This window comes from Pelophylax lessonae, assembly GCF_965119305.1.
Source record: "Pelophylax lessonae genome assembly, chromosome: 8".
In the NCBI taxonomy this organism is placed as follows: Eukaryota; Metazoa; Chordata; class Amphibia; order Anura; family Ranidae; genus Pelophylax; species Pelophylax lessonae.
In genome coordinates, this window is record NC_138775.1 from 90,817,688 (window position 1) to 90,841,781 (window position 24,094).

General features: G+C 43.3%; 1 protein-coding gene across 1 annotated transcript in view; it reads left to right on the forward strand.

Annotated features, from left to right (window-relative positions):
- Positions 1-24,094, forward strand: part of IFT27 (intraflagellar transport 27) — a 553,630-nt gene that overhangs the window by 520,519 nt on the left and 9,017 nt on the right. The window contains exon 5 of the mRNA XM_082265493.1: positions 23,998-24,057. Coding sequence (XP_082121619.1) covers positions 23,998-24,057 — 60 coding nt within the window. The remainder of the gene's footprint in view (positions 1-23,997; positions 24,058-24,094) is intronic.

The window sequence follows — 24,094 nt, forward strand, 5'->3', positions numbered from 1 at the left end:
ACCTGTCATCGGAGTACCCAAGTACCTATCACCAGCCCATCAGGTACTCTGATGACAGGGACTCGGGTACTCTAATGGGCTGGTGACAAGTACTCGGGTACTCTGATGGGCTGGTGACAGGTACTCGGGTACTCTGATGACAGGTACTCGGGTACTCTGATGGGCTGGTGACAGGTACTTGGGTACTCTGATGACAGGTACTCGGGTACTTTGATGACATGTACTCGGGTACTCTGATGGGCTGGTGACAGGTACTCTGATGACAGGTACTGGGATACTCTGATGACAGGCACTGGGGTACTCTGATGACAGGCACTCGGCTACTCTAATGACAGGCACTCGGGTACTCTGATGACAGGCACTCGGGTACTCTGATGACATGTACTCGGGTACTCTGATGACATGTACTCGGGTACTCTGATGACATGTACTCGGGTACTCTGATGGGCTGGTGACAGGTACTCTGATGACAGGTACTGGGATACTCTGATGGCAGGTACTGGGATACTCTGATGGCAGGTACTGGGATACTCTGATGACAGGCACTGGGGTACTCTGATGACAGGCACTCGGCTACTCTAATGACAGGCACTCGGGTACTCTGATGACAGGTACTCGGGTACTCTGATGACATGTACTCGGGTACTCTGATGACAGGTACTCTGATGACAGGTACTCGGGTACTCTGATGACAGGTACTTTGAGTACCTGTCATCGGAGTACCCGAGTGCCTGTCATCGGAGTACCCAAGTACCTGTCTCCAGCCCAGAGTGCCCGAGTACCTATCTGCACCCCATCAGATTACCTGTGTACCTGTCTCTAGCCCATCCGAATACCCAAGGGACTCTCTGAAGCTCATCAGAGTACCCGAGTACCTTTCTGAAGCCAATCAGTGTACCTTAGTACCTGTCTGCAAGCCCATCAGAGTACATCAGTACCTATCTGCAGCCCATGCCTCCTAGATTATGTGTTTGGGTGTTTGCGTTCCAAAATGGGGTCATTTTATGGGGGTTTCCATTGTCCTGGGGTTCCAGGGCCTTCAAAAGTGTGATTGGTTGTAATGAAATTATATGTGTAATTTATGCTCCTAGAACACCTGACGGTGCTTCTTGCATGTTGGGCCTCTGTATGTGGCTATGCTGTGACAAAGTTTTCATTTTCTTTCCACATTTTCCAAAAACTTGTGGAAAAAAAAAATGACATGTTCAAAAGACTCATTATGCCTCATAGAATATACATTGGGGTGTTTTACTTTCCAAAATGGGGTCATTTTGTGGGTAATTCCATTGTCCTGGTGCTCCAGGGCCTTCAAAAGTGTGATAGGTCGTTAGGAAATTATATGTGTAATTTATGCTCCTAGAACACCTGACGGTGCTCCTTGCATGTTGGGCCTCTGTATGTGGCCAGGCTGTGTAAAAGTCTCACACATGTGGTATCGCCATACTCAGCAGGAGTAGCAGAATTTGTTTTGGGGTGTAATTGCAAGTATGCATATACTGTGTGTGAGAAATAACTTGTTGTTATGACAATTTTTGTGTAAAAAAGAAAAAAAAAAAAAGATTTCTTAATATTCCCAAGAATTGTGGGAAAAAATTACAACTTCAAAAAACTCACCATGCCTCTTACTAAATACCCTGGAATGTCTACTTTCCAAAAAGGGGTCATTTGGGGTTTTTGTACTGTCCTGACATTTCAGGGCCTCAAGAAATGTCGGTACATCAGGTGTGATCAATTTTCAATGATTGACACCATAGTTTGTAGACTCTATAACTTTCCCACAGACTAAATAATAACCACTAATTTGGGTTATTTTTACCAAAGATATGTAGAAGTATAAATTTTGGCCCAAATTTATGAAAAAAATACTTATTTGCAAAATTTTATAATAGAAACTAAAACAAAATGTGTTTTTTTTTTTTCAAAGTTTTCACTATTTTTTCACTTATATCGCAAAAAAAAAAAAAAAAACCTAGTGGTGATTAAATACTAAAAAAAGAAAGCTCTATTTGTGTGAAAAAAATGATAAAAAATTTGATTGGGTACAGCGTTGTATGACTGAGTAATTATCATTCAAAGTGTGAGAGCGCCGAAAGCTGAAAATTGGTCTGGGTGGGAAGGGGGGTGTAACTGCTCTGTATGAAAGTGGTTAATTTAATGAATTTTTTAAAAAAACTTAACCGTTAGTCCAATTAGTTAGTCCAATTTTTTTGCAGAATATAAAAGAGGATGTTGCGCTGAGAATCGTGATTTTTATTTTAAGCAAAAAAATCGTGATTCTCATTTTATCCAGAATCGTGCAGCTCTACAAGCTACTGAGCTAGTCCGAAACTGCTCTTGAGGGAGTCTATTCCACCTTTTCACAACTCTTAAGGCCCGTACACACGTACCGATTGTCGGCCATAAAGATTCGGCCGACGACCGATCGGCCGATTGTAGGCTTGTTAGTATGATGCTTCCGACAGCCGACAGCGCATTTTCGGCCGAACAGAATCTGTCGTGCAGGCATTAAAATTTTTGTTGGCCAACACCAGAACGGCCGATTGTTCGCCAGTCAGTACAGATTTTGGCCGACAGACAGCAGATTTGCAAGACTGGGCATGCTCAGAAAAGAAAAAAGACAAGGAAAGTTAACCATCACATGACATCACTTCTGCAGTCGGCTGTTGTTGGCCGACAAAATTCGTGTGCAGTCTTTTGCACTTTTCAACAGACAAGACAGCCCTCGGACAAAAGACTGCCGATCGTTCGGCCGACGATCGGTACGTGTGTACGGGTCTTTACTGTGAAGAAACCTTTCATCTTTAGCAAATTAGCCCCAAATTCCATCTGAATAGTAGTTTTGTATTTGCAATTTGTGTTTGCAAACTTTTGATTTCACACCTGTCTTTACAAACCTTAATCAATTGTATCTTAATGTTGCGCTGATGTATCCATTTACTTTTGAATGTTACCAGTCCTCTATTATGTAAAAACTGCACATATATGGTATTCTTATTGCCGGATATAAATGGCTATAAAAATGTGTAGTATTTCTATGAAACTATGTAAACTCTGCATTAGAGATTTTTTTTTCTACACACACTTGCTTTGCCACTCCCTTTTAAGCCTGTATAGAAGAGCTTTGTGCTCATGTCAGTGGGCAAATATAGCTTGATTTTGGGCATATTCGCTTATATTTGATATATGTTGCTTATAATTGATATAAGTTTAATACATTTCTGATATTATTCACAGTTGACAGATGTATTTGACCTGCAATTCACATCCATATGAAATGCATTTGATCTCCCTTAAAGCTGCGTCAACCTGCTTTTGCATTTTCAATGACTTATATAGCCCATTCACACCAGTGTGTTAAGGCGTGGTGCATTAAAAAATATTCCTGCTTACTGTATTTGTCATCTGTCATGCACTTTCATTCACACATGTGTTAAAAAGAGTTCAGTGATAATGCACCGAAATCGCATCATACCTAAACTTCAAAGGAACGGGGAGAGAAGCATTTCTGACAAAAACAAATGACCATGGTCACATAAACATTTGTCTGAATACAACCTCCTAATAAGCTATCTGATCATGGATGAGTCAAAGCAATTATGATCCACAGGAGCTCTGTAAACCGCAAGCTTCATTTTGCACAACTGAAAGCTAAGGTAGCCAAATATGTGAAAAGGAGACTAGAGCTCCATCTTATGGCAAATATGTAAATTTAGCATCCGATATCTGTTTCGCTTATCCCTAAAGTAAAAAAAAAAAAATGTGGAACTTAATATGGTCTAAAGTGGCTCTAAAGGCTGAAGGTTTTTTACCTTCAAGCATTCTATGTATGAAGGTAAAAAAGCTTCAGTGTGCAGCTTCCCCCTCAGCACCCCCTAATACTTACCTAAGCCCGAATTCAATCCAGCAATGTTCAGAAGACCCAAGGTTCTCCCAGGTTTCTCCCTCCTAATAGGCTGAGATGCAGGAGCCATTGGCTCCTGCTGCTGTCAATCACAACCAGTGGGGCGGGTCTGAGTCACGCTCTCTTTGTCTTATGACACAGAGTGCGGCTTGGGAGCAAGCACACGAGTACCCCCATAGCAAGCAGCTTGCTATGGGGGCACTCAGCATGTGGGAGGGGCCCAGAGCACCGGCAGGGAACCCCAGAAGAGTAGGATTGGGGCTGCTCTGTACAAAATCACTTAACAGGGCATTTGCGTATTACATGTTTGTTATTTTTTTTTTTTTTTATAAAATGGTTTCCTTTACAATCATTTAAGATGTTGAAGTTGGTTAAAAAGGGGTTTAAGATGCAGACACAAAAGAGGTTAAATAGTTTTTTTTGGTAATAAGTTTATCAAATCTATGAACAGCTTATCCTGTTAGCAAACACTGCAGTTGTGATAAAATTGTAATACAGTCAGAAGCCATGTCAAGGCAGATTAATCTGAATTCTCTCTAATCTTTTGCTGAAAGATTTCTTCATGTCTTTGCACATGTGGAATGAGTGGGTAGGCTGCTTCAGGAAGCTCTTACTGTATAACGCTCTCTCTTCCATACCATAGGATTCAATCTGAAGGCTGTGAGAAATACCTTAGTTTTGACAGTACATAAGGTTTTCTGTATGTGAAAGATCACAAGAACCCCGCAGTGGGTGTGTTTATGAATTTATCTGTTGCATGAAAAACTAGTCCACAACAGGGCTTCCTGACAAAAGGTAAATGGTTCTCGGGGTAAAATAAAAAGGAAAAAACATTTTCAGTACATTTTTGCAATACATGCACATTTCCCCACGTTTTGTCTTTTTATAAATGCTGCAAGTACAGAAAACACTTGTTGGTCTGCCAGAAAGCCGTTGAGCACCTAAATTGGTTGTAAAAACCTTTAGAACTGAAAAATGAACAAAGCACATCCCGCTATAGCATGCACTAGCCTAAATCCAAAGCACCAAGCGTGGCTCCTCTCCGATCTGTCCTCTCTGCTGACATGAGTCACTTCTGACAGTTATTCCAGACACATCAGCCTGCAAGGAGATGGCCCACCCCCCTCCAGCACATAGCCTTAGCTCTGTGTATTTTTCTAAAAGCATGTAAGCCTGTGTCCCTCTACTCAAATATTAGGGAACTCTGTACTCTGGCTCTGCACTGTGTGTGATGTCCGATTCCTGCCCCCTGCTACTAGAGCTGAGAAAAAAAGAATTTGATCTTTGTGTTTTTAGAAGATCTACAGAAAAAGAGCTTCAGATAAACAGGTACAACCTATGTAGAAGGATAGTTTACTGTACTTAGTTGTATTTTTAGAGAGATTAAACATGGCAAATATTACAAAGATATACTTCTGTTGATTTTGTTTTTTTGCTTTGTGTTTTTTTTTTTTTTTTGCCAGGGCATAGCATTTTTGCAGTTAGGTAGAGACTTTGTAGGATTTTTTTTCATAAACAAGTGCGATAAGTATAATTTTCTGAAATTTATAGATACCACAGTTTTTATTATAGGGCATTATATGCCTTTAATTAGATTTAGAAAAAGGAAATTGCATGGTTCCTTTGTACCGAATACAGAGACCCAGCACAACACTAAATCTAAATTAACATTTAAATGTTTTGTATACACAATGCTATAAACAGTTGATGAAACCTAATGAGTTAATAAGTGTAAAACAGTTTACACTCTGTTACATCAACGTTAATTCACAGATATATGAAAAGCTAGCTTTCTAACAGGAGTATAAAATAAATCATTCTTAAATGTGGTGAGTGCTCAGTTCTTGTACAGGACAGCTAATCCTTAACACTCAGGAAGCGGGTCAATTAATCAGCAGATTCTGGACAAGTTCTATTCATCAGCAGATTTGGGACATATGCTAGTGATCAGTGGATCCAGGCAAATTCAACTAACTGGTGTTTTCAAGTAAATAAACTCTGAGGGGCCACTTTATAAGCCCCAAGACACCTGGCCATTGCTTTAAAAGTGAACCTGTCAGGGGAGAAAAATATGAGATAGTATGGCTGGCCTGTTTATAAAAGTGCATGCTTCATAGCAGTAGTCCCTATATTAGGTGAGTCATTACCTGGAACAGACATGTGTCTATTAAGAGTTCTGACAGCTGGCATGCACATGCTTGCTATAGATCAGTGGAAAAGCTAGTAGTGAAGGACAGATACGGCCGATAGTCCCAAGGCTTGCACCTTCAAAAACCAGCAACTGTCTTGAAACTCTTAAAGAAGAACTCTGGGTATGGCTATATTATACATAGTTACATTAATCCAACTTGAACCAGTGTAACTATGCATGTACCATACCTAGTCGATGCCCTTGGGAGCTGGAAAACACTGAAGTAGACACCACTACTCCAATGATCTCCAATTGCTTCTAGGTCCCATGCTGCACTCCTGCCTACTGAACGCAGTAGGCCCGGCCGCTCAACGTTGGTGTCATTCTGAGAATGCTTTGCATTTTTATGAATGAATGCAAAGCATTTTCGATTTGGATGGAGTGCAGAGTATGACATCGCTGCCTTGCCTCTCCGCTTCTTCTTATCAGAGAACAACTAATATATTCAGTCAGAAGATGCAAAGCATTCTTGTAATGTTGGCCGTGTTGAGCCGTTGACCTCCTGCGTTCAAAAAGCAGAAGTGCGGCTGCTTGGCGTGGAACCCAGAAGTAAGTGGAGCTCATTGAAATAGCAGTTTCCAATTTCCAAGGGCATTGGCCAGGTGTTATTTACACTGCTCAAAAAAATTAAAGGAACTCTTTGGAAACACAGCAGATCTCAATGGGAAAAATACTCCATGCCTCTATGTCTGGAGACATGCTTGGCCAGTCCATCACCTTTACCCTCAGGTTCTTTAGCAAGGCAGTGGTCGTTTTGAAGGTGTGTTTGGGATTGTTATGTTGAAATACTGTCCTTCTGCCTAGTCTCTGTAGGGAGGGCATCATGCTCTGCTTCAGTATGTCACAGTAAATTTTGGCATTCATGGTTCCCTCAATGGGAACTGTAGTTCCCCAGTGCCGGCAGCACTCATGCAGCCCCAGACCATGACACTCCCACCAACATGCTTGACTGTAGGCAAGACACACTTGTCTTTGTACTCCTCACCTGGTTGCCGCCACACACACTTGACACCATCTGAACCTAATAATTTATCTTGGTCTCATCGGACCACAGGACATGGTTCCAGTATTCCATATCCTTAGGCTGCTTGTCTTCAGCAAACTGTTTGCAGGCTTTCTTGTGCATCATCTTAAGAAGAGGCTTTCTTCTGTGATGACAGCCATGCAGACCAATTTGATGCACTGTGCGGCGTATGGTCTGAGCTCTGACAGACTGACCCCCCACTCCTTTAGCCTTTGCAGCAATCCTGGCAGCACTCATATGTCTATTTTCCAAAGATAACCTCTGGATATGACGCTGAGCACGTGCACTCAACTTCTTTGGTCGACCATGGCGAGGCCTGTTCTGAGTGGAACCTTTTCTGTTAAACTGTATGGTCCTGGCCACCATACTGCAGCTCAATTTCAGGGTCTTGGCAATCTTCTTATAGCCTAGGCCATCTTTATGTAGAGCAACAATTTTTTTTCTCAGATTCTCTGCCATGAGGTGTCATGTTGAACTTCCAGTGACCAATATGAGAGAGTGAGAGTGATAACGCCAAATTTAACACACCTGCTCCCCATTCACACCTGAGAACTTGTATCACTAACCAGTCACATGACACTGGGAGGGAAAATGGGTAATTGGGCACAATTTGGACATTTTGACTTAGGGGTGTACTCACTTTTGTTTCCAGCATTTTAGACATTATCGGCTGTGTGTTTGAATTATTTTGAGGGGACAGCAAATTTACACTGTTATACAAGCTGTACTCTCACTACTTGTAGCAAAGTGTCATTTCTTTAGTGTTGTCACATGAAATGATAATAAAATATTTACAAAAATGTGAGGGGTATACTCACTTTTGTGAGATACTGTATATATAGTTGTTTTTTTTTTTTTGTTTTTTGCAGTGCTAGCTGAAGCTTTTAACTGGCTTTTTTTTGCAAACTTTAGAAATTTTGATACAGAAAGCAAAGAGGGAAGAAGTTACACCAGAAATACAGTCCAAGTGACTTGTTGTAGTACATTATGCAGAAATCCTATTAAGGTACACTTTGGTAACTTTTAGACTTAAATTTAGTTGCATTATTTATTGAATAACATTAACTTTCCGGACCACGGCACTGCCTGCACAGAGTTTGCATGTTCTCTCTGTGCCTGCGTGGGTTTTCTCCGGGTACTCCGGATTCCTCCCACACTCCAAAGACATTTTGGTAGGTTAACTAGCTCCTATCTAAATAGTATATGTATTAATGTGAGTTAGGGAACTTAGATTGTAATCTCCTTAAAGGCAGGGACTGATGTGAATTTACAATATATATGTAAAGCAATGATGATGTATATATGCAAAGTCATGATGTTTGCTTGTTGTCATATCCACATTTGGCGTTTGAGTTGAAAGTTGCATACATTTGACCAACACAACTGTTATTTAACCGATTGCTGACCGCCGCACGACTATTTACTGCGGCGGTCAGCCCCGGCCAGGCAAAGTGACGTATATATACGTCACTAGCCTGGGAGCCAATAGCGGGCGGGCGCGCACCGCCGGAGGCACGCTCCCGCCTCGGCTCGTTCACGGAGACCTCCGTGCGTGTGACCGGCGGACCCGATGTCCCCGGTCACTCGCGATCGTCCGCTGTGAAGGGAGAAAGGCAGGCGGCTAATGTAAACAAAGCCGCCTGTCATTCTTCCCTGTGTAAAAGCACTGATCTAACGGTCCTGCTATGTAGGACCGTTGATCTGTGCTGTTAACACACACAGCCACATCCCTGCACAGTTAGAAGCACGCCCCTAGGGACACACATAGTCTCTAATAAAGTTAACCCCTTCGCTGCCAGTGTCATTTTTACAGTAACAGTGCATATGTATAGCACTGATTACTGTAGTAATGTCACTGGTACCCCCAAAAGTGTCAAAAATGTTAGTCAAGGGTCTGATCTGTCCGCCACAATGTCGCAGTACCGCAAAAAAAATCGCAGATCGCCGCCATTACTCGTTAAAAAAACAACAAAAATGACAAAAATCTTTCCCTTAGTTAGTAAACGCAATAACTTTTGCGCAAACTAATCAAAATACGCTTATTGTGATTTATTTTACCAAACATATGTAGCAGAAAACAAATTGGCCAAAAATGTAAAAAAATTTTGATTTTTACATTTTTTTTTTGGGGGGGGGATTTCATAAAAAAAATGTGAAAAATATTGTTATTTTTGCAAAATTGTCGCTCTTTTTTTGATAATAGCGCATGATCAAAAAATTGCACAGGTGATCAAATACCACCAAAGAAAACTCTATTTGTGGGAAAAAAAGGACGTCAAATTCGTTTAGGTACAGCGTCGCACGACCACGCAATTGTCCGTTAAAGTCACGCAGTGCCGAATCGTAAAATCTTCCGGGGCTTAAGTGGTTAACAAATTACAAATCACTATCAACCTCACAACATACAACCTTTCAGCTGTAGTCGTAACCTCTCTATACCAATGGAATAGGAAGGCGCAGTGGAGCTTTTTCAAAACATACCACATAATCCACTATTTAACCACTTAAGCCCCGGAGGATTTTCCTGCTAAACGACCAGGGGGTATTTTGCGATTCGGCACTGCGTGACTTTAACGGACAATTGCGCGGTCGTGCAACGCTGTACCTAAACGAATTTGACGTCCTTTTTTTCCCACAAACAGAGCTTTCTTTTGGTGGTATTTGATCACCTGTGCGATTTTTACTTTTTGCGCTATAAACAAAAAAAGAGCGTAAATTTTGCAAAAATAACAATATTTTTCACATTTTTTTTATATGAAATTCCCCAAAAAAAATGTAAAAATCAAAATTTTTTAACATTTTCGGCCAATTTGTTTTATCCTACCTATGTTTGGTAAAAAAAAATCGCAAAAAGCGTATTTTTATTGGTTTGCGCAAAAGTTATCGCGTTTACTAACAAAGGGAAAGATTTTTGTCATTTTTGTTGTTTTTTTTTTTAACGCGTAATGGCGGCGATCTGCGATTTTTTTTTTTTTTTTTTGCGGTACTGCGACATTGCGGCGGACAGATCGGACCCTTGACTGAAATTTTTGACACTTTTGGGGTTACCAGTGACATTTCTACAGTAATCAGTGCTATATATATGCACTGTTACTGTAAAAATACACTGGTAGTGAAGGGGTTAACTTTATTTGGGAGGGAGGGGCTGTGTGTGTCCCTAGGGGCGTGCTTTCTACTGTGATTGGCTGTGGCTTGAGGTGAAAGGACACTGATCAACAGATCTACATAGTAGATCTGTCTGATCAGTGTTTTAACACCGAGGAGAATGACAGGCAGCTTGTTTACACTAGCTGCCTGACTTTCTCCCTCTCCCCCGACGATCGCCGAGTGAGCGGCGGACATCGGGTCCGCCGGTCACACGCGCGGGGGGGTCCGTGACCGCGCGGGAGTGGGAGCGCGCCTCCGGCGGCGCGCGCTCGCTCCCCAGACCCTCCCAGGCTAGTGACGTTAATTAACTCATTAAATTCCAATAAAAAAGATCCCTCGTGACATCTTCTGATGGCAGCATGTACAATCATAGTGAGACATTGAAGGTCTGACCAGGTTCTGACAGTTGCAGAGTAGGTGTGAGCTGAATTGAACTAAATCATTTTAATAATTGATATTTCGAGAGGAGAGGAATCAGGAACCTTTCCCAAGGGCATTCTTTCTATTTGAATTATTTTAAATCCTCTGCGGAGTTTTCCACCTTTCTCTGATGAGCATCAGGAATGGACTGATGGGGATAATCCAGGAAGGGGTTGCACCCTCTATTAGATTTAGAATGCTTACATCACACCACCCCTGTGCCCTCCATATTTTTTTCCTTTTTCCTCTCTCCCTTGTTTTTCCTTCCTCAGTGCTAGTATTGTTTTTTTTTTTTTTTGGCACAAATGTCTTGGTGCAGGTAGTGTTTCACATGGGACAACATGGATCTAGCGCCAAATACTTTTTTTTGCATGGGGAGGGGGGCTTAAATTGGTTAAATCCATGTCAGTAATTTTGATGAACTACTGAACAGTATTCAACAGTATGCTGCAGATCATAGAGTGATGACTGCAGGACCAGGTCAAGGCAAAGGCTGGAAGGGCTCCCATTTTGGGCATGGGAGTGGTAGGAGCCAATAGCTCCTATTTAAAAGGACAGTGAGTTGTCCACGTGGTTGATTGCTACATAGTTACATAGTCTGGGGGAAAAAAAATTAAAATCCTATATACACAATCCCATACCCACAGTTGATCTAGAGCAGGGGTCTCAGACTGGTGGCCCTGCAGCTGCTGCAAAACTACATTTCTCATGAGGCATTGCAAAGCTGACAGTTACAAGAATGACTTCCATAGGCAGAGGCATGATGGGACTTGTAGTTACGCAAAAGCTGCAGGGCCACCATTTTGAGACCCCTGATCTAGAGGAAGGCAAAAAGCATAATTCAATTTGCTCCAGCAGGGGAAAAAATTCCTTCCTCATCCCCCAAGAGGCAATCAAATGTTCCATGGATCAACTTTACCTATAAATGTTTGTATCCAGTTATATTATGTACATTTAGGAAAGAGTCCAGGCCTTTTTAAAGCAATCTACTGACCTGGACAGAACAAGCTCTTGAGGGAGTCTATTCCACATTTTCACAGCTCTTGCTGTGAATAAGCCTTTCCATATTTGGAGATTAAATCTCTTTTCCTCCGGACCTAAAGAGTGCCCCCTTGTACCATATGATGACCTTAAAATGAATAACAAAACATCAAGTTCACTATATGGACCACTTACGTATTTATACATGTTGATCATATGGCCCTTAATCTCCTCTTCTCAGGAGAGAATAAATTATATATATATATTTTGAAGTGAGTTCACATTCATGAAGAATTCCCATTTCTGCTCTGTGTTCATCAATGCCAATCTTCCCTCCCAGTCTAAATCTTGGAGAGCAGCCCTCATTCTTGGAAAATTAGCTCAGAATTTCTGGGGGGGTTTGTTCACCTGCCTCTTGAGAATTGACCACAAGTTTTAATGGGATTAGGGTCTGGGGATTTTCCTGGCCATCTCGATCTCAGTTATTACTTTTGCCTTATGGCAAGGTGCTCCATCATGTTGGAAAAGGCTTTGTTCATCACCAAACTGTTCTTGGATGGTTGTGAGAAGTTGCTCTCGGAGGGTGTTTTTATTACCATTCTTTATTCATGGCTGTGTTACAAAAAATTGTGAGTGAGCCCACTCCCTTGGCTGAGAAGCAACCCCACACATGGATGGTCTCAGGATGCTTTACTGTGGGCATGACACAGGAATGATGGTAGTGCTCACCTTTTTTTCTCTAGACAAGGTTTTTACTGGATGCCCCAAACAATCAGAAAGGGAATTCATCAGAGAAAATTACTTTACCCCAGTGCTCAGCAGTCCAAGCTCTGTACCTTTTGCAGAATATCAGTCTGTCCCTGATGTTTTTACTGGAGAGTAGTGGCTTCTTTGCTGCCCTTCTTGACACCAGACCATCCTCCAAAAGTCTTCACCTCACTGTACATGCAGTTGCACGCACACCTGCCTGCTGCCATTCCTGAGCAAGCTCTACACTGGTGGTGCCCTGATCCCGCAGATTAATTAACTTGTGGCGACGGTCCTGGTACTTGCTGGACTTTCTTGGGTGCCCTAAAGCCTTCTTTACAAATGCAGTGGAAATGTTTTTATGGGATTAAGTTCATTTTCATGGCAAAGAGGGACTTTGCAATTCATCTAATCACTCTTCATGACATTCGGGAGTATACTGTATGAAAATGACCATCATAAAAACAGAGGCAAAAGACTTTTGTGAAAATATTTGTCATTTTCAGAGCTTTTGACCACAGCTGCACATGTACTAAACAATAAATAGTGAATAACAATGATCCAATAATGGAAACAATGGTATTTCAGTTTATAACGTGAAAAAAACGTGACTTATTCTTTACAAAAATCTTCAAGCCTCTTCCCCAATCACCTCAGTGCTCTCAGTGCCCTCACCTCAATAATGTAGCATACATGCATGTGCAGTAATTTCCAGCTCCCTTCTCTGTGGTCAGGTTGGTAGTCCAAGATCCCAGGGTACTCTGTAGTAAGGTCTCCCATTCACCAGAGTATTCTTCACTTAGATCTTCCTCCTAAGTATGGGGTTGTGGTTCCTTTTAAGAACGTGTGGGCCATATACTGGGGTGCACTCATATACCATGTGGGGACATAGAGGATAGCCCAATAGTGCTTAATACCTATTATTATTATAATAATAATAATGCTTAAATTTAAATATAAAAATATAAATATACTAATGCTTAAAAGTTGCTTTATGCTTAAAATGCTGCTTTTCCTAGTATGAAATCACTCCTGTTCCTCCCTCCTACAGACTTCGCCCTACGTGTTACATCACATGTCACGTGACTTTATCAGGGTACCTGGTAATCCTGACTTACCCCTCCACTGTCCACAGCAACCCTACTTACCATCTTCTCAGTGAGCAGAGGACCCCTTTCAAGGTTGACAGTTCTGCCCAGTGTTGCAATTTGCTCCTCTAGATCCCTGTGAGCTTCCAGAAGGGCAACGGCGGTATCCATCCTGAAGCTGTTGCTCCTTTACTGTATAAGTGCAGCACCCTGTGCACTGCACAAAACCTTCAGCCTTGCTAGCACTCATTATCCAAGTTACAAAATTAATATTCCTAACAGGAAATTTCAGATGTTACTTACTGGCTAGAAGACTCCTGTCTTAATCTCCTGTTTTCAACTCCGGTTTGTAACTCACCACTTGGTCAAATTTCCCACTTAGTGAAAGTTCCAGCAGGCAAACAGTGGGCAAACTTAAGGATGAACAAGCTCAGAGTGAGTCCTACAGAAAGTTGTATAACCACTCCCCCTTAATTAGCAGACTGAAGGAAGGAAGGAAAGAAAAAAATGCTATTTACAAAGTGACAGAAAAAGGTGTTCAAAAAGCTGCTAGCAAAGACCCCAAAGAAGAAAACCACTGAAAACACAAGCAATCACCAGAAGTCAAAAGCAAAATTGTTTTTCACTCTACACTCAAATTTCCTATTCTTTAGCTTCCAGCTAGCAAAATGTGGCCTTTTTTGGGCTGGTTGATAGCCAGTTGGGAGGCGATGTACCACCTCTTGAATGCCTTTTAGGGGGGAAAATCCCGCAGCGCTTTTAGACAAGGTTGTATCATGGAAAGGTAAAGGTAGGGGAATGGCGCTGCCTGCTGGTGATATGTAGGGGTAGGTATAGGTGTATAAATTGAATATCAGAGTATACTATATAGAGAATAAATTAATTAAATAAATATATACTATGTAATAATAAATAAAGTGAAGTGCAGTACAGGTGCAATAAATAAATTTGATAAATATGTAAAAAAGGGTAAAATGCACACAAAGTTGTGTACTGGCATATTGACTTTTTTGCCAGTTGACACTTTGTCACTTTTAGTGCACCTATCACTTTATTGTACCTTTTGGTTGATTTTGTGCACGTTGCCACTATTGTCATCTCTCACCATTTTGCACCTTATCACTTTTGTGATATACATATTATTAATATTATTAATTTTGTGTGCATTTTTACCCTTTTTTACATATGTATCAATTTATTTATTGCACCTGTACTGCACTTCACTTTATTTATTATTACATAGTATATATTTATTTATTTAATTTATTGTCTATATAGTATACTCTGATATTCAATTTATACACCTATACCTACCCCTACATATCACCAGCAGGCAGCGCCATTCCCCTACCTTACCTTTCCATTTTACATAGCCTTTGGCTATAGTCTAGGAAGGCCGCCGCCTATTTATTTATTACGCATTTATTTCCTTAGCACGGAGTTCACCACCTTCAAGGTTGTATCACGCTTGCGGTGCGCTCCCATTTACTTGCTAAATGTCACCATGGCAATCTATACAGACTAGCAATGTTAACTTGCCCATGAGTGTTCGGGGTGGTAAAAGTGGAGTAACTGCCTGTTTTCACCACCCTTTGCTTCCCATGTAAACAAGGCCTATGAGTGTTGGGTAAAGTTTTAAAGATTATTCTAGCTAAGAGTGACTATTTAATAAAGGATTAAAGTGCTACTGCAGCCAAATCTTACCTCTCACTTCTGTCCCTGTTAAAAAGTATAATTGGAATAGGATGCGGGGTGCATCTCACCAAAGGAGGCACAGAAATGAAAATCTCACAGAGATTCTAACCCCCCCCACCATCAAAAGTATAAAAATAAGTTTTGGTTAGAGTTGGGCATTAAGATTAGGTTTTGTGTTAAGGGGGGAAATATCAAGCATTAAGAGTGTAAAGTAAGAATAAAAGTGGATGGGTTCAAGGTTAAGAAGATACTTATGCAATTTTCATTGTTTTCACTGCAAAAAGTCCTGGACTTAGAACTACTAACACTGAAATGTAATGCACTGACTTTTGCAGCATATTTCCTTTTAAAATGACAGGTGAAATACCCACCATCCCGAAATTTCTCTGCCAAGATGCTATAGAAATTTGATCTGCTTATTTCTACTTGTATAAAAGATTTGGGAATGACTAATAACATGAGTCAGCCTGAAATTGGGTCATTAGCGTATAGCACACGCCAGAACTTCAAGGTTTCTTAGGAGTAGGGTAAAAAGAAAATGTGTATATCTACAGCATAGGAGTACTTCCTACTAGCCACCGTTATTTTAGGGACCTATTTCATTTAAATATTATGGTAGTACAAAAAAATGACAGCAACACTATTTGAAATAGGAGTGAACCTTGAAATAAAGCTCAATTTCAAATACAGCTGCAAAAGTTGATTTCCAATTAGCATTTTGTAAATTAAGAGATGAAAAATCGGTGGTTGCAGGACTCATGGTCAAGGAAGGGATGAATGTTTGGCTTTTAGCTGCTCATGCAAAAAAAAAAAAGAACCATCAGGAACTCTTGTGAAAACAACTTTGACCAGCTTACAAAAGTGTCCTTCAACAAAAGAAGAAACAGCACTTTGATACTGTAGTATGAAAGTGAACAAACAAGATGCAGAATGTGAGTGTGTGTAGGTTAGTGGAAATACTGAAGTCCTGTTGTATAAATAATGGTCAAAAATTGACTCTAAGAGGTTGCTAATTACCCCAAAAATCACAGCAGAATGAAATTGGCACCTCTCTGATCAATTATCTGCAAAAATGTTGTAAGCTATCGACATCCAAAGATGGAATTGATGACAGAGCTGCTATTCACTTGTATCCAAGAGCAACACATGAAGGAACAATAGCAGAAAGCCACAAAACATTGAACCTGAGCAGTGCAAAGAAGTTTAAGGGTATTTCCCTTTATTATGGAATGTTTAATGTTCAAAAACAGCAAATGGATGCCTTTAAACTACAATGTCGATTGCAAACTATGAAAGTGTCAGTCAACCCCAAACAGTAATCCCCAAAACAAAACTTTAATATATTTACAGTGGGGAAAATAATTATTTAATCCCCTGCAGATTTTGTAGGTTAGCAAACTCACAAAGAAATGAAGGGTCTATAATTTTTATCATAGGTGAATTTTAAATAATAGAGACAGACTATCATCCAAAAATCCAGAAAAAAAAACACAATACAAATGTTATAAATTGAGTTGCTGTTCAGTGAGTAAAATAAGTATTTGATTCCCAAGCAAAACTTGACTTAATACTTGGTGGAGAAACCCTTGTTGGCAAGCACAGAGGTAAGATGTTTCTTGTAGCTGGTTACCAGGTTTGCACACGTCTCAGGAGGGATTTTGCTCCACTCTTTACAGATCTTCTCTAAATCCTTAAGGTTTCTTGGCTGTTGCTTGGCAACTCGAAGTTTCAGCTCCTTCCATACATTTTCTATAGGATTAAGGTCTGGAGAGTGGCTAATTCACTCCATGACTTTAATGTGCTTCTTCTTGAGCCACTGCATTATTGCCTTGGCGGTATGTTTTGGGTCTTCAGTGTTCTGGTTGAGGGAAAAAGGTTCTCATCAAAGATTTTACAATACATGGACCGGTCCATTGGCTCCTCAATGTGGCAGTCAGCCTATACCTTTAGCAGAGAAACAGCCCCAAAGCATAATGATTCCACCTCCCTACTTGACTGTAGGGGGATGGGGTTCTTAGGGTCAATGTCATAATTTTTCTTCCTCCAAACACAGGGAGTTGAGTTAATGCCAAAAAGCTTAATTTTGGTCTCATCTGACCACAACACTTTCTCCCAATCCTTCTCTGAATCATGTAGATGTTCACTGGCAAACTTCAGATGGGCCTGTACATGTGCCTTGTTGAGGAGGGAGACCTTGTGGGCGCTGCAGGATTTTAATTCTTAATGGTTATATTGTATTTCTTCTATTTGTGAATTATCACTCCAACAGTTGTCTCCTTCTCCCCAAACGTCTTGCTGATTGTCTTGTAGCCCATTCCAGCCTTGTGCAGGTCTACATTTTTGTCCCTGACTTCCTTTGACAGCTCTTTGGTCTTGCCCATGTTGGTGGGTTTGAATCAAAGAAAGAGATTCTGTGTATAGGTGTCTTTTATACACATAATGAGTTAGGAGCATCATCTTACATTGATAGGACTAATTTGTATACCACATGAGCACATACTATAGCCAGTCTGTGGGAGGCAGAATTATTGTTGGACGGTGGAGGATCAAATACTTATTTCTCTATCGTCCATTAATAGACGCAGCCTCATCTCCATGAGCTGAATGGGTTATGCTGCCATCTACAGAAGTAGTCTAGGCAGTGCGTTAGTACAAAACTTTTAACATGTACACGCCCACTGGGCTGTCCCTCCTGGCATAACCCCCACTGCCACAGCCCAGCACATCAATTTGTTTGAGTAGGACCTAGGTTTTTTGCTGGGACTCCGGTCTCAGTTTTTTTATTTTTTTCAGAATATTTTCTTTTTATTTCTCTTTACTCGCTAGCTAGCGTTCAGGGAAGAAGTTCCCTGGTGATCTACAAGCAACGATGCCGGCTGTTGCTTCGCACTGGATAATCTAGATCCTTATGGTCCCCCCAGTCTGGCCTACGAGTGTGAGCAGGTTATAGTTCCGCACTAGGCCTAGCCATAATGGCGCCCCCTTCCTGGATGGGGACGAGCCTGCGAGCGCATGCCTCGCCGGGACATGACGACCTGGAACGCCCTGAGTCGCAGCGTACCTGTCACGATTACTGGGTCAGGCTCAGAGTCCAGTCACAGGAAGCAGCACAACCGTGGTCATCAAGCAGGGTCTAGTACACAAGAGATCAGCCGGAGTGAGGGGACAAGCAGAAGAGTAGTCGTAGTCTTAGCCAAAGATCAGTACACAAGCAGTGAAGAGCAAAATGGCAGCAGAGGCGTAGTCCTGGAACGTAGCTGGAGGTCGGTACACAAGTAGAAGATTTGGGAGGATGAAGCACACTAAGTTAGATCTTGGCAAAAGCACAATAATCTGGCATCAAGAAGTTTTAAGATCAGGCTTAAATAGGAAGTTCAAAGGAGTGGCCAAAGGTTCAGAGTTCACAGGAGGCTGGGCAAGGAACTAGACAGGAAACTGGACAAGGTCTAGGTCACGGTCACCACATAGATCTAGAATGCATAGATATCAGTTGCTGGATAGCTCAGCAAGAAGAAGCACTGCCAGAAACAACTGAGGACCTGGGTTTGAATCTGGGCCCTGACAGTACCCCTCGGCTGGCAGCACCCCCACTTCGGGTGGGAGGCAATCTGCCCGGAACCGAGCCCACCAGGTTTATGGTATGGTGAGTAAATGTGCCCCCCCCCCTTGCCTTGGGCGGGAATGGGATTTGTGCCTCCCAAAAGAGCCCCCTGGCCTCCCGGTTTTCCGGTCTGTGTGTCCTACCCTCCCCCTTTCCCTGTCCCTGCGGTTGCTGTGTCTGGAGCACCTGGCCCCCTGGGGGGGTGACATGGTACCTTGGGCTTGTTGGTCCCTGTTGTGGTTCCTGGAGGCCTTCATGTGTTGGTCCCTGGCCGCATGGTTCACCGTGGACGCCGCCATCTTAAGTGTGGGCAATGTGAATTTTTCCCCATAGACTTTTATGGGGCAGCCCTTTTCCCTGTAGCTTCCTACTGATATGTATGGGCATCCATCTTTGTGGAGCCCTTGTGCTATGCTGAGCAGTGTGACCTTCCTCAGGCTTTATCACTTCCTGTTTTTCTCTCAATGCTGCTGGAAGAATCATGAGGACGGTTTGTCTGAGGTGGTACAGTACTTGGGGTCCCTGCGGGCATATTCCTGCACTTTCTGCTGTCAGTTTAGTTTAAAGGGGTTCCCTGCAGACCGCCGCGATCGGTGGTGGGTACTGCGATCGGCTCACTTAAAGCGAAAGTACTTTTTTGCAAATTGCTTTATGGAGTCCCAAACTGTAAAATCACCCTCAGACCCACTCTGTGCGACTCCTTGACAGTCTGGATCACAGTCGCTGGCCGCGATTTCAGCAGCCCTGGAAAGCCTGGTGATTTAAAGTTGATTTAGTCATGAAAAAAGGTTGATAGCCGAAAACGGCCGCTTCCTTCTCCATCTATGGAGGTGTCCTCTTATTCAGAGGCTGATTGGGTCACCCCGGACGCCCCCCTACCTGAGGGGTCGCTGTCATCGCAGTCAGATGTTGAAGAGGACCTGTCGTTAGCTGCAGTGAGGGAACGCACTTAGTGGAAGCCCTGATTATTTCAGTACGGGACACTTTAAAATTGGCTGATGAGCCTACGCCGGCAGGAACGCGGGTGGCTTTTGGCTCTCAAAAGTCTCCAAAAGCTGACAGTGTTTTCCCTTGTCCTGACACGTTTCACGATATTGTGAATGACCAATGAGGGCTCGTTAAGCACGTGTTAGTGGTGCCAAAACGCTTTAAACGCCGGCACCCTTTTGCTTAAAAGGTCTCCAACCATTGGACGGTGCCACCTGAAGTGGACCATCCAGTTTCCAGATTAAACAAATACCCTTGTGCCTATAGATGATTCCCCAGTTTTTACGGATCCAGTGGACAGGTGAGTGGAATCTCTTTCCTGCCATCTTCACGTGCTGGCGGGTTCCATTTTGAAACCGTTTTTTGTGTCTTTTGTTAGTCTCACAAACGGTGACTGAATGGATTAGGGGATTGCGGGAGTCTTTAGACCCCGAGACTGTTCCTCTGGAACTGTTGGACTAGGTGATCCAGGCTCTGGTGTTCCTGTGTATTGCGTCTTTGGATGCAGCTTCCCTGGTGGCCAGGGTTTTGGCCGTGGGCATTGCTTAAAGATGCATGGTTTGGTTGAAGAGCTGGTCGGCTGACCAAGCTTCTAAGAAAGCCCTAGCTTATCTGCCCTTTCTGGGAGACAGATTGTTTGGTGACTCATTGGATGAGTTAATCAAGGGCCCGACTGGCGGGAAGAGTACTAAGTACTAAACCGGGTCCCTCCTTTTCTGCTCATAAACGTTTTTTTCATGCCTCCGGGGCGCTCTTCAGCATGTAGGGACACCCTCACCCATCTCAGGGGTGGGGGGGGGGGGGACGTCTGCGCTTCTTTCAAAAACCCTTGACTTCCTTCATTCAGGACGATTGGGTTTGTGAACTTATTTGCTCCGGGTACAAGATCGAATTCTGGTCCCGGCCAGGGGACAGGTTCTTTCAGTCGAATCTTTACCTGTCTCCGGAGCGTTTGAGGGATCTGTGGGAGGCTGTGCGAGATCTCCTGGCTCAAGGGATGATTGTGCCGGTTCCTCCGCAGGAACGCTCTCAAGGTTTCTATTCAAACCTGTCCATGGTGCCCAGAAAGGAGGGCAAAGTGCGTCCAATCCTGGACCTTAAGGCTCTGAACCACTTTGTGCGGGTGCAGAAGTTTCAAATGGAGTCCATTCGGTCGGTGGTGGCATCTTTGAATCAGGGGGGTTTTATGGCTTCCATCTATCTCAAAGATGCGTATCTCCACGTCCCCGTGTTCGAGGGACACCAGCGATTCGTCTGCTTTGCGGTGGCAGAGGAGCACTTTCAATTTGTGGCATTACCCTTTGGTCTCGCCTCGGCTCCCAGAGTTTTTACCAAGGTCCTACCCCTGTGCTGGCCTTGTTACGTCAATGAGGTATCTCTATTGTGGGATATCTCCAATTCGGATCTGCTGAACAACGTCTTCATCACCATTCAGACCCTTCAGGAATTCAGGTGGACGATCAATTTCCACAAATCTGCCCTGACACCGTCCGTGCGGGTCACTTATGTGGGGCTGATCCTCGACTCTGCTTTGGCGAGAGTCTCCCTTCCCTTGGACAAGCTTCAGAAGCTGCAAAGCGCGGTCCGGTTGCTGATAGAGACCGATCAGTCCTCATTGTGGGCTTGCATGAGGGCCCTGGGTCTTTAGGTCTCGACCTTCGAAGTGGTCCCGTTTGCTCTGTCTTACACGAGACAGTTGCAAAAAGAGATTCTGGCAAAATAGAACAGAGATCCTCGGTCCTTGGACCTGAAAATTCGGTTGAGCCATCTCACGAAGTCGACTCTCTTGGTGGCTCCAGTCGCCTGTCCTGTGTCCTTCCTGCCGGGTGTTTTGGCCGGTGGTCACCACGGACGCCAGCCTGTCAGGCTGGGGTGGAGTGCTGGGGAAGCTCTGTGCCCAGGGAACTTAGACAACGGAAGAGTCTTCCTTGCCGATCAATATTATGGAGCTGAGAGCGATCAGGCTCTGCCTGCTTCACTGGACGAGTCGGCTACACAGCTCTCCAGTTTGGGTTCAGTCGGACAATGCCACGGCTGTGGCATACATCAATCACCAAGGAGGCACCAGTGGTGCCCTGACGGCCAAGGAGGTGACTGAGATTCTGGTGTGGGTGGAACACAATGTTCCGCCTCTATCCGCAGTCCATATCCTGGGTGTGGTGAATTGGCAGGTGGATTACCTGAGTCGTCAGGTGTTGGATCAAGTGTGCCCAGTGGGGGACTCCGGAGGTGTATTTGTTTGCGTCTCGTCTCAACAGGAAAGTTCACGTTCAGTTTGTGGCCAGGTCTCGGGATCCTCTGGCCGACGCCACAGATGCTCTGGTGCCCCCTTGGAGTCAGTATCGCCTGATCTATGCCTTCCCTCGCTTGTTTTCCTGCCGAGGTTTCTTCACCGGGTGGCAATGGAAGGCATTCCGGTCATTCTGGTGGCACCAGACTGGCCTCGGTGGTCCTGGTACGCAGAACTGGTAAAATTGGTCGTGGATCCTCCATGGCGTCTTCCTCTGTGGGAAGAACTACTATCTCAAGGACCGATCTGACATCCTGCTTTACGGTCGCTGGCTTTAACGGCTTGGCTGTTGAAAGCAAGGTGTTGAGGGATAGAGGTCTCTCTGATTCGGTGATTCCTACCCTTTTGAAGGCCAGGAAGTCAACATCTAGGAAGATCTATTCTCTAATGTGGAAATCGTACATTTCATGGTGTGAATTGCTGTAGCTACACCCTCGCTTGTTCTCTATAGCTAGGGTTTTGGTCTTTTTGCAAAAGGGTTTGAGCGCCGCCTGGCGTTGGGCACTATCAAGGGCCAGGTGTCCGCCTTGGCTATTTACTTCCAACGTCCATTGGCTGCTAATAGTTTAATTCGCACTTTCATTCAGGGGGTGCATCATCTGGCTCCTCCGCAGAGAGCCCCGTTTTAGGGAGATTTCTCTGCTTTCTTTGTCGCAGAAGGTTGCCTTCCTAGTGGCTATCACTTCTGCCCGCAGAGTCTCTGAGTTGGCGGCGTTGTCCTGTCGTTCGCCTTATTTGGTGGTCCACAGGAACAAGTGGTCCTCCGACCTAATCTGTCCTTTCTTCCTAAGGTGGTGTCAGATTTTCACCTGAATGAAGACGTTGTGTTGCCTTCCTTAGGTCCTAAGCCTAAACATCCCAAAGAAGTTGCCTTGCACTCTCTGGATGTGGTTTTTTTTGGGGGGAGGGGGGTCGGAAGCAGGTTTTGACAGGTACCTGCTCCTACTTCTGGTCAGATTGCTGCGGCAATCCACCGGAAGTTCTCATTTCGCTTGTAATCATCGGGGACCTATCACAGGTCCCAGAAGACTGCGGGATAATTTACAAAGCACAGAGCAAAGAACAGTTGGTTGTGAAGCTGCAGGGAGTCACAGCCAGCTACCTACAGTAAACATGTGAATGCTGGAGACCCCGAAGACCAGTAAAGAACGGGTGAGTGTCTGTTTATTAAAAGTCAACAGTTGCAGTATTTGTAGCTGCTGACTTTTAATTTTTTTTCTACAAAGGCTAAAGAACCCCAGGAACAATCTCATTTGACATAATTACTGTGGGCCATCATGGTTAAACCAGTCCTATACGTGGCATAACTGCTATCCCCGCTGGGGATGTCGCAATCCACTGCAGCATCATTTGCTATGCACAGTAAGCAGTGTCTTCTTCCAAAAGGGGTAGGAGCAACTTCTTCTGCTCCATCATTCAGAAGCTGCCTTGTAATCTGTCAATTAATATTAGGATCTGATTGGCTGAGGTGGAGAGGAAGATCAGATGGTGTCACAATCTCTACATCAGCCAATCAGAACCTGCCTAATATTCATTGACAAAAATACAAAGCAGAGGTTTTTGAGTGGTTGAAGCACAAGAGCGAGCACTGCTCTTTTCTTTCTGTCTGTAGAGGTAAGCTCCTTCTACCCCTGTGGTAGAAGACCCTATTTTCTGTATGTCGTCAAATCCTAAATTACTGTATGAGTGTCTGTCAGGTCCAAAATATTACTTCTTTAGAGGATGGACAAAGTTGGGGCTCTGTTAAAGTAAGGGCTGATATGTCATGGATGTTCTAAGGCTCCGTTATGGCTCTGCAAGGCTGTATAAAAGGCAAATAAGGTTATTTTACATGACCAAATATATGATTATTTTGTTAAAGGATAGGAGTACTGTGGTACTTTCTTATAATTTCACTCCATACTAAATCTATGCCTTACTTCTAGGAACTCTTTCTGTGTGACTCTCCTGGGAAAGCAATGTTTTATGAGATGACAGAAATGTTGGTAAGTCTTCTTTTTTTTTTTTCTCTCTCTTTTCAAA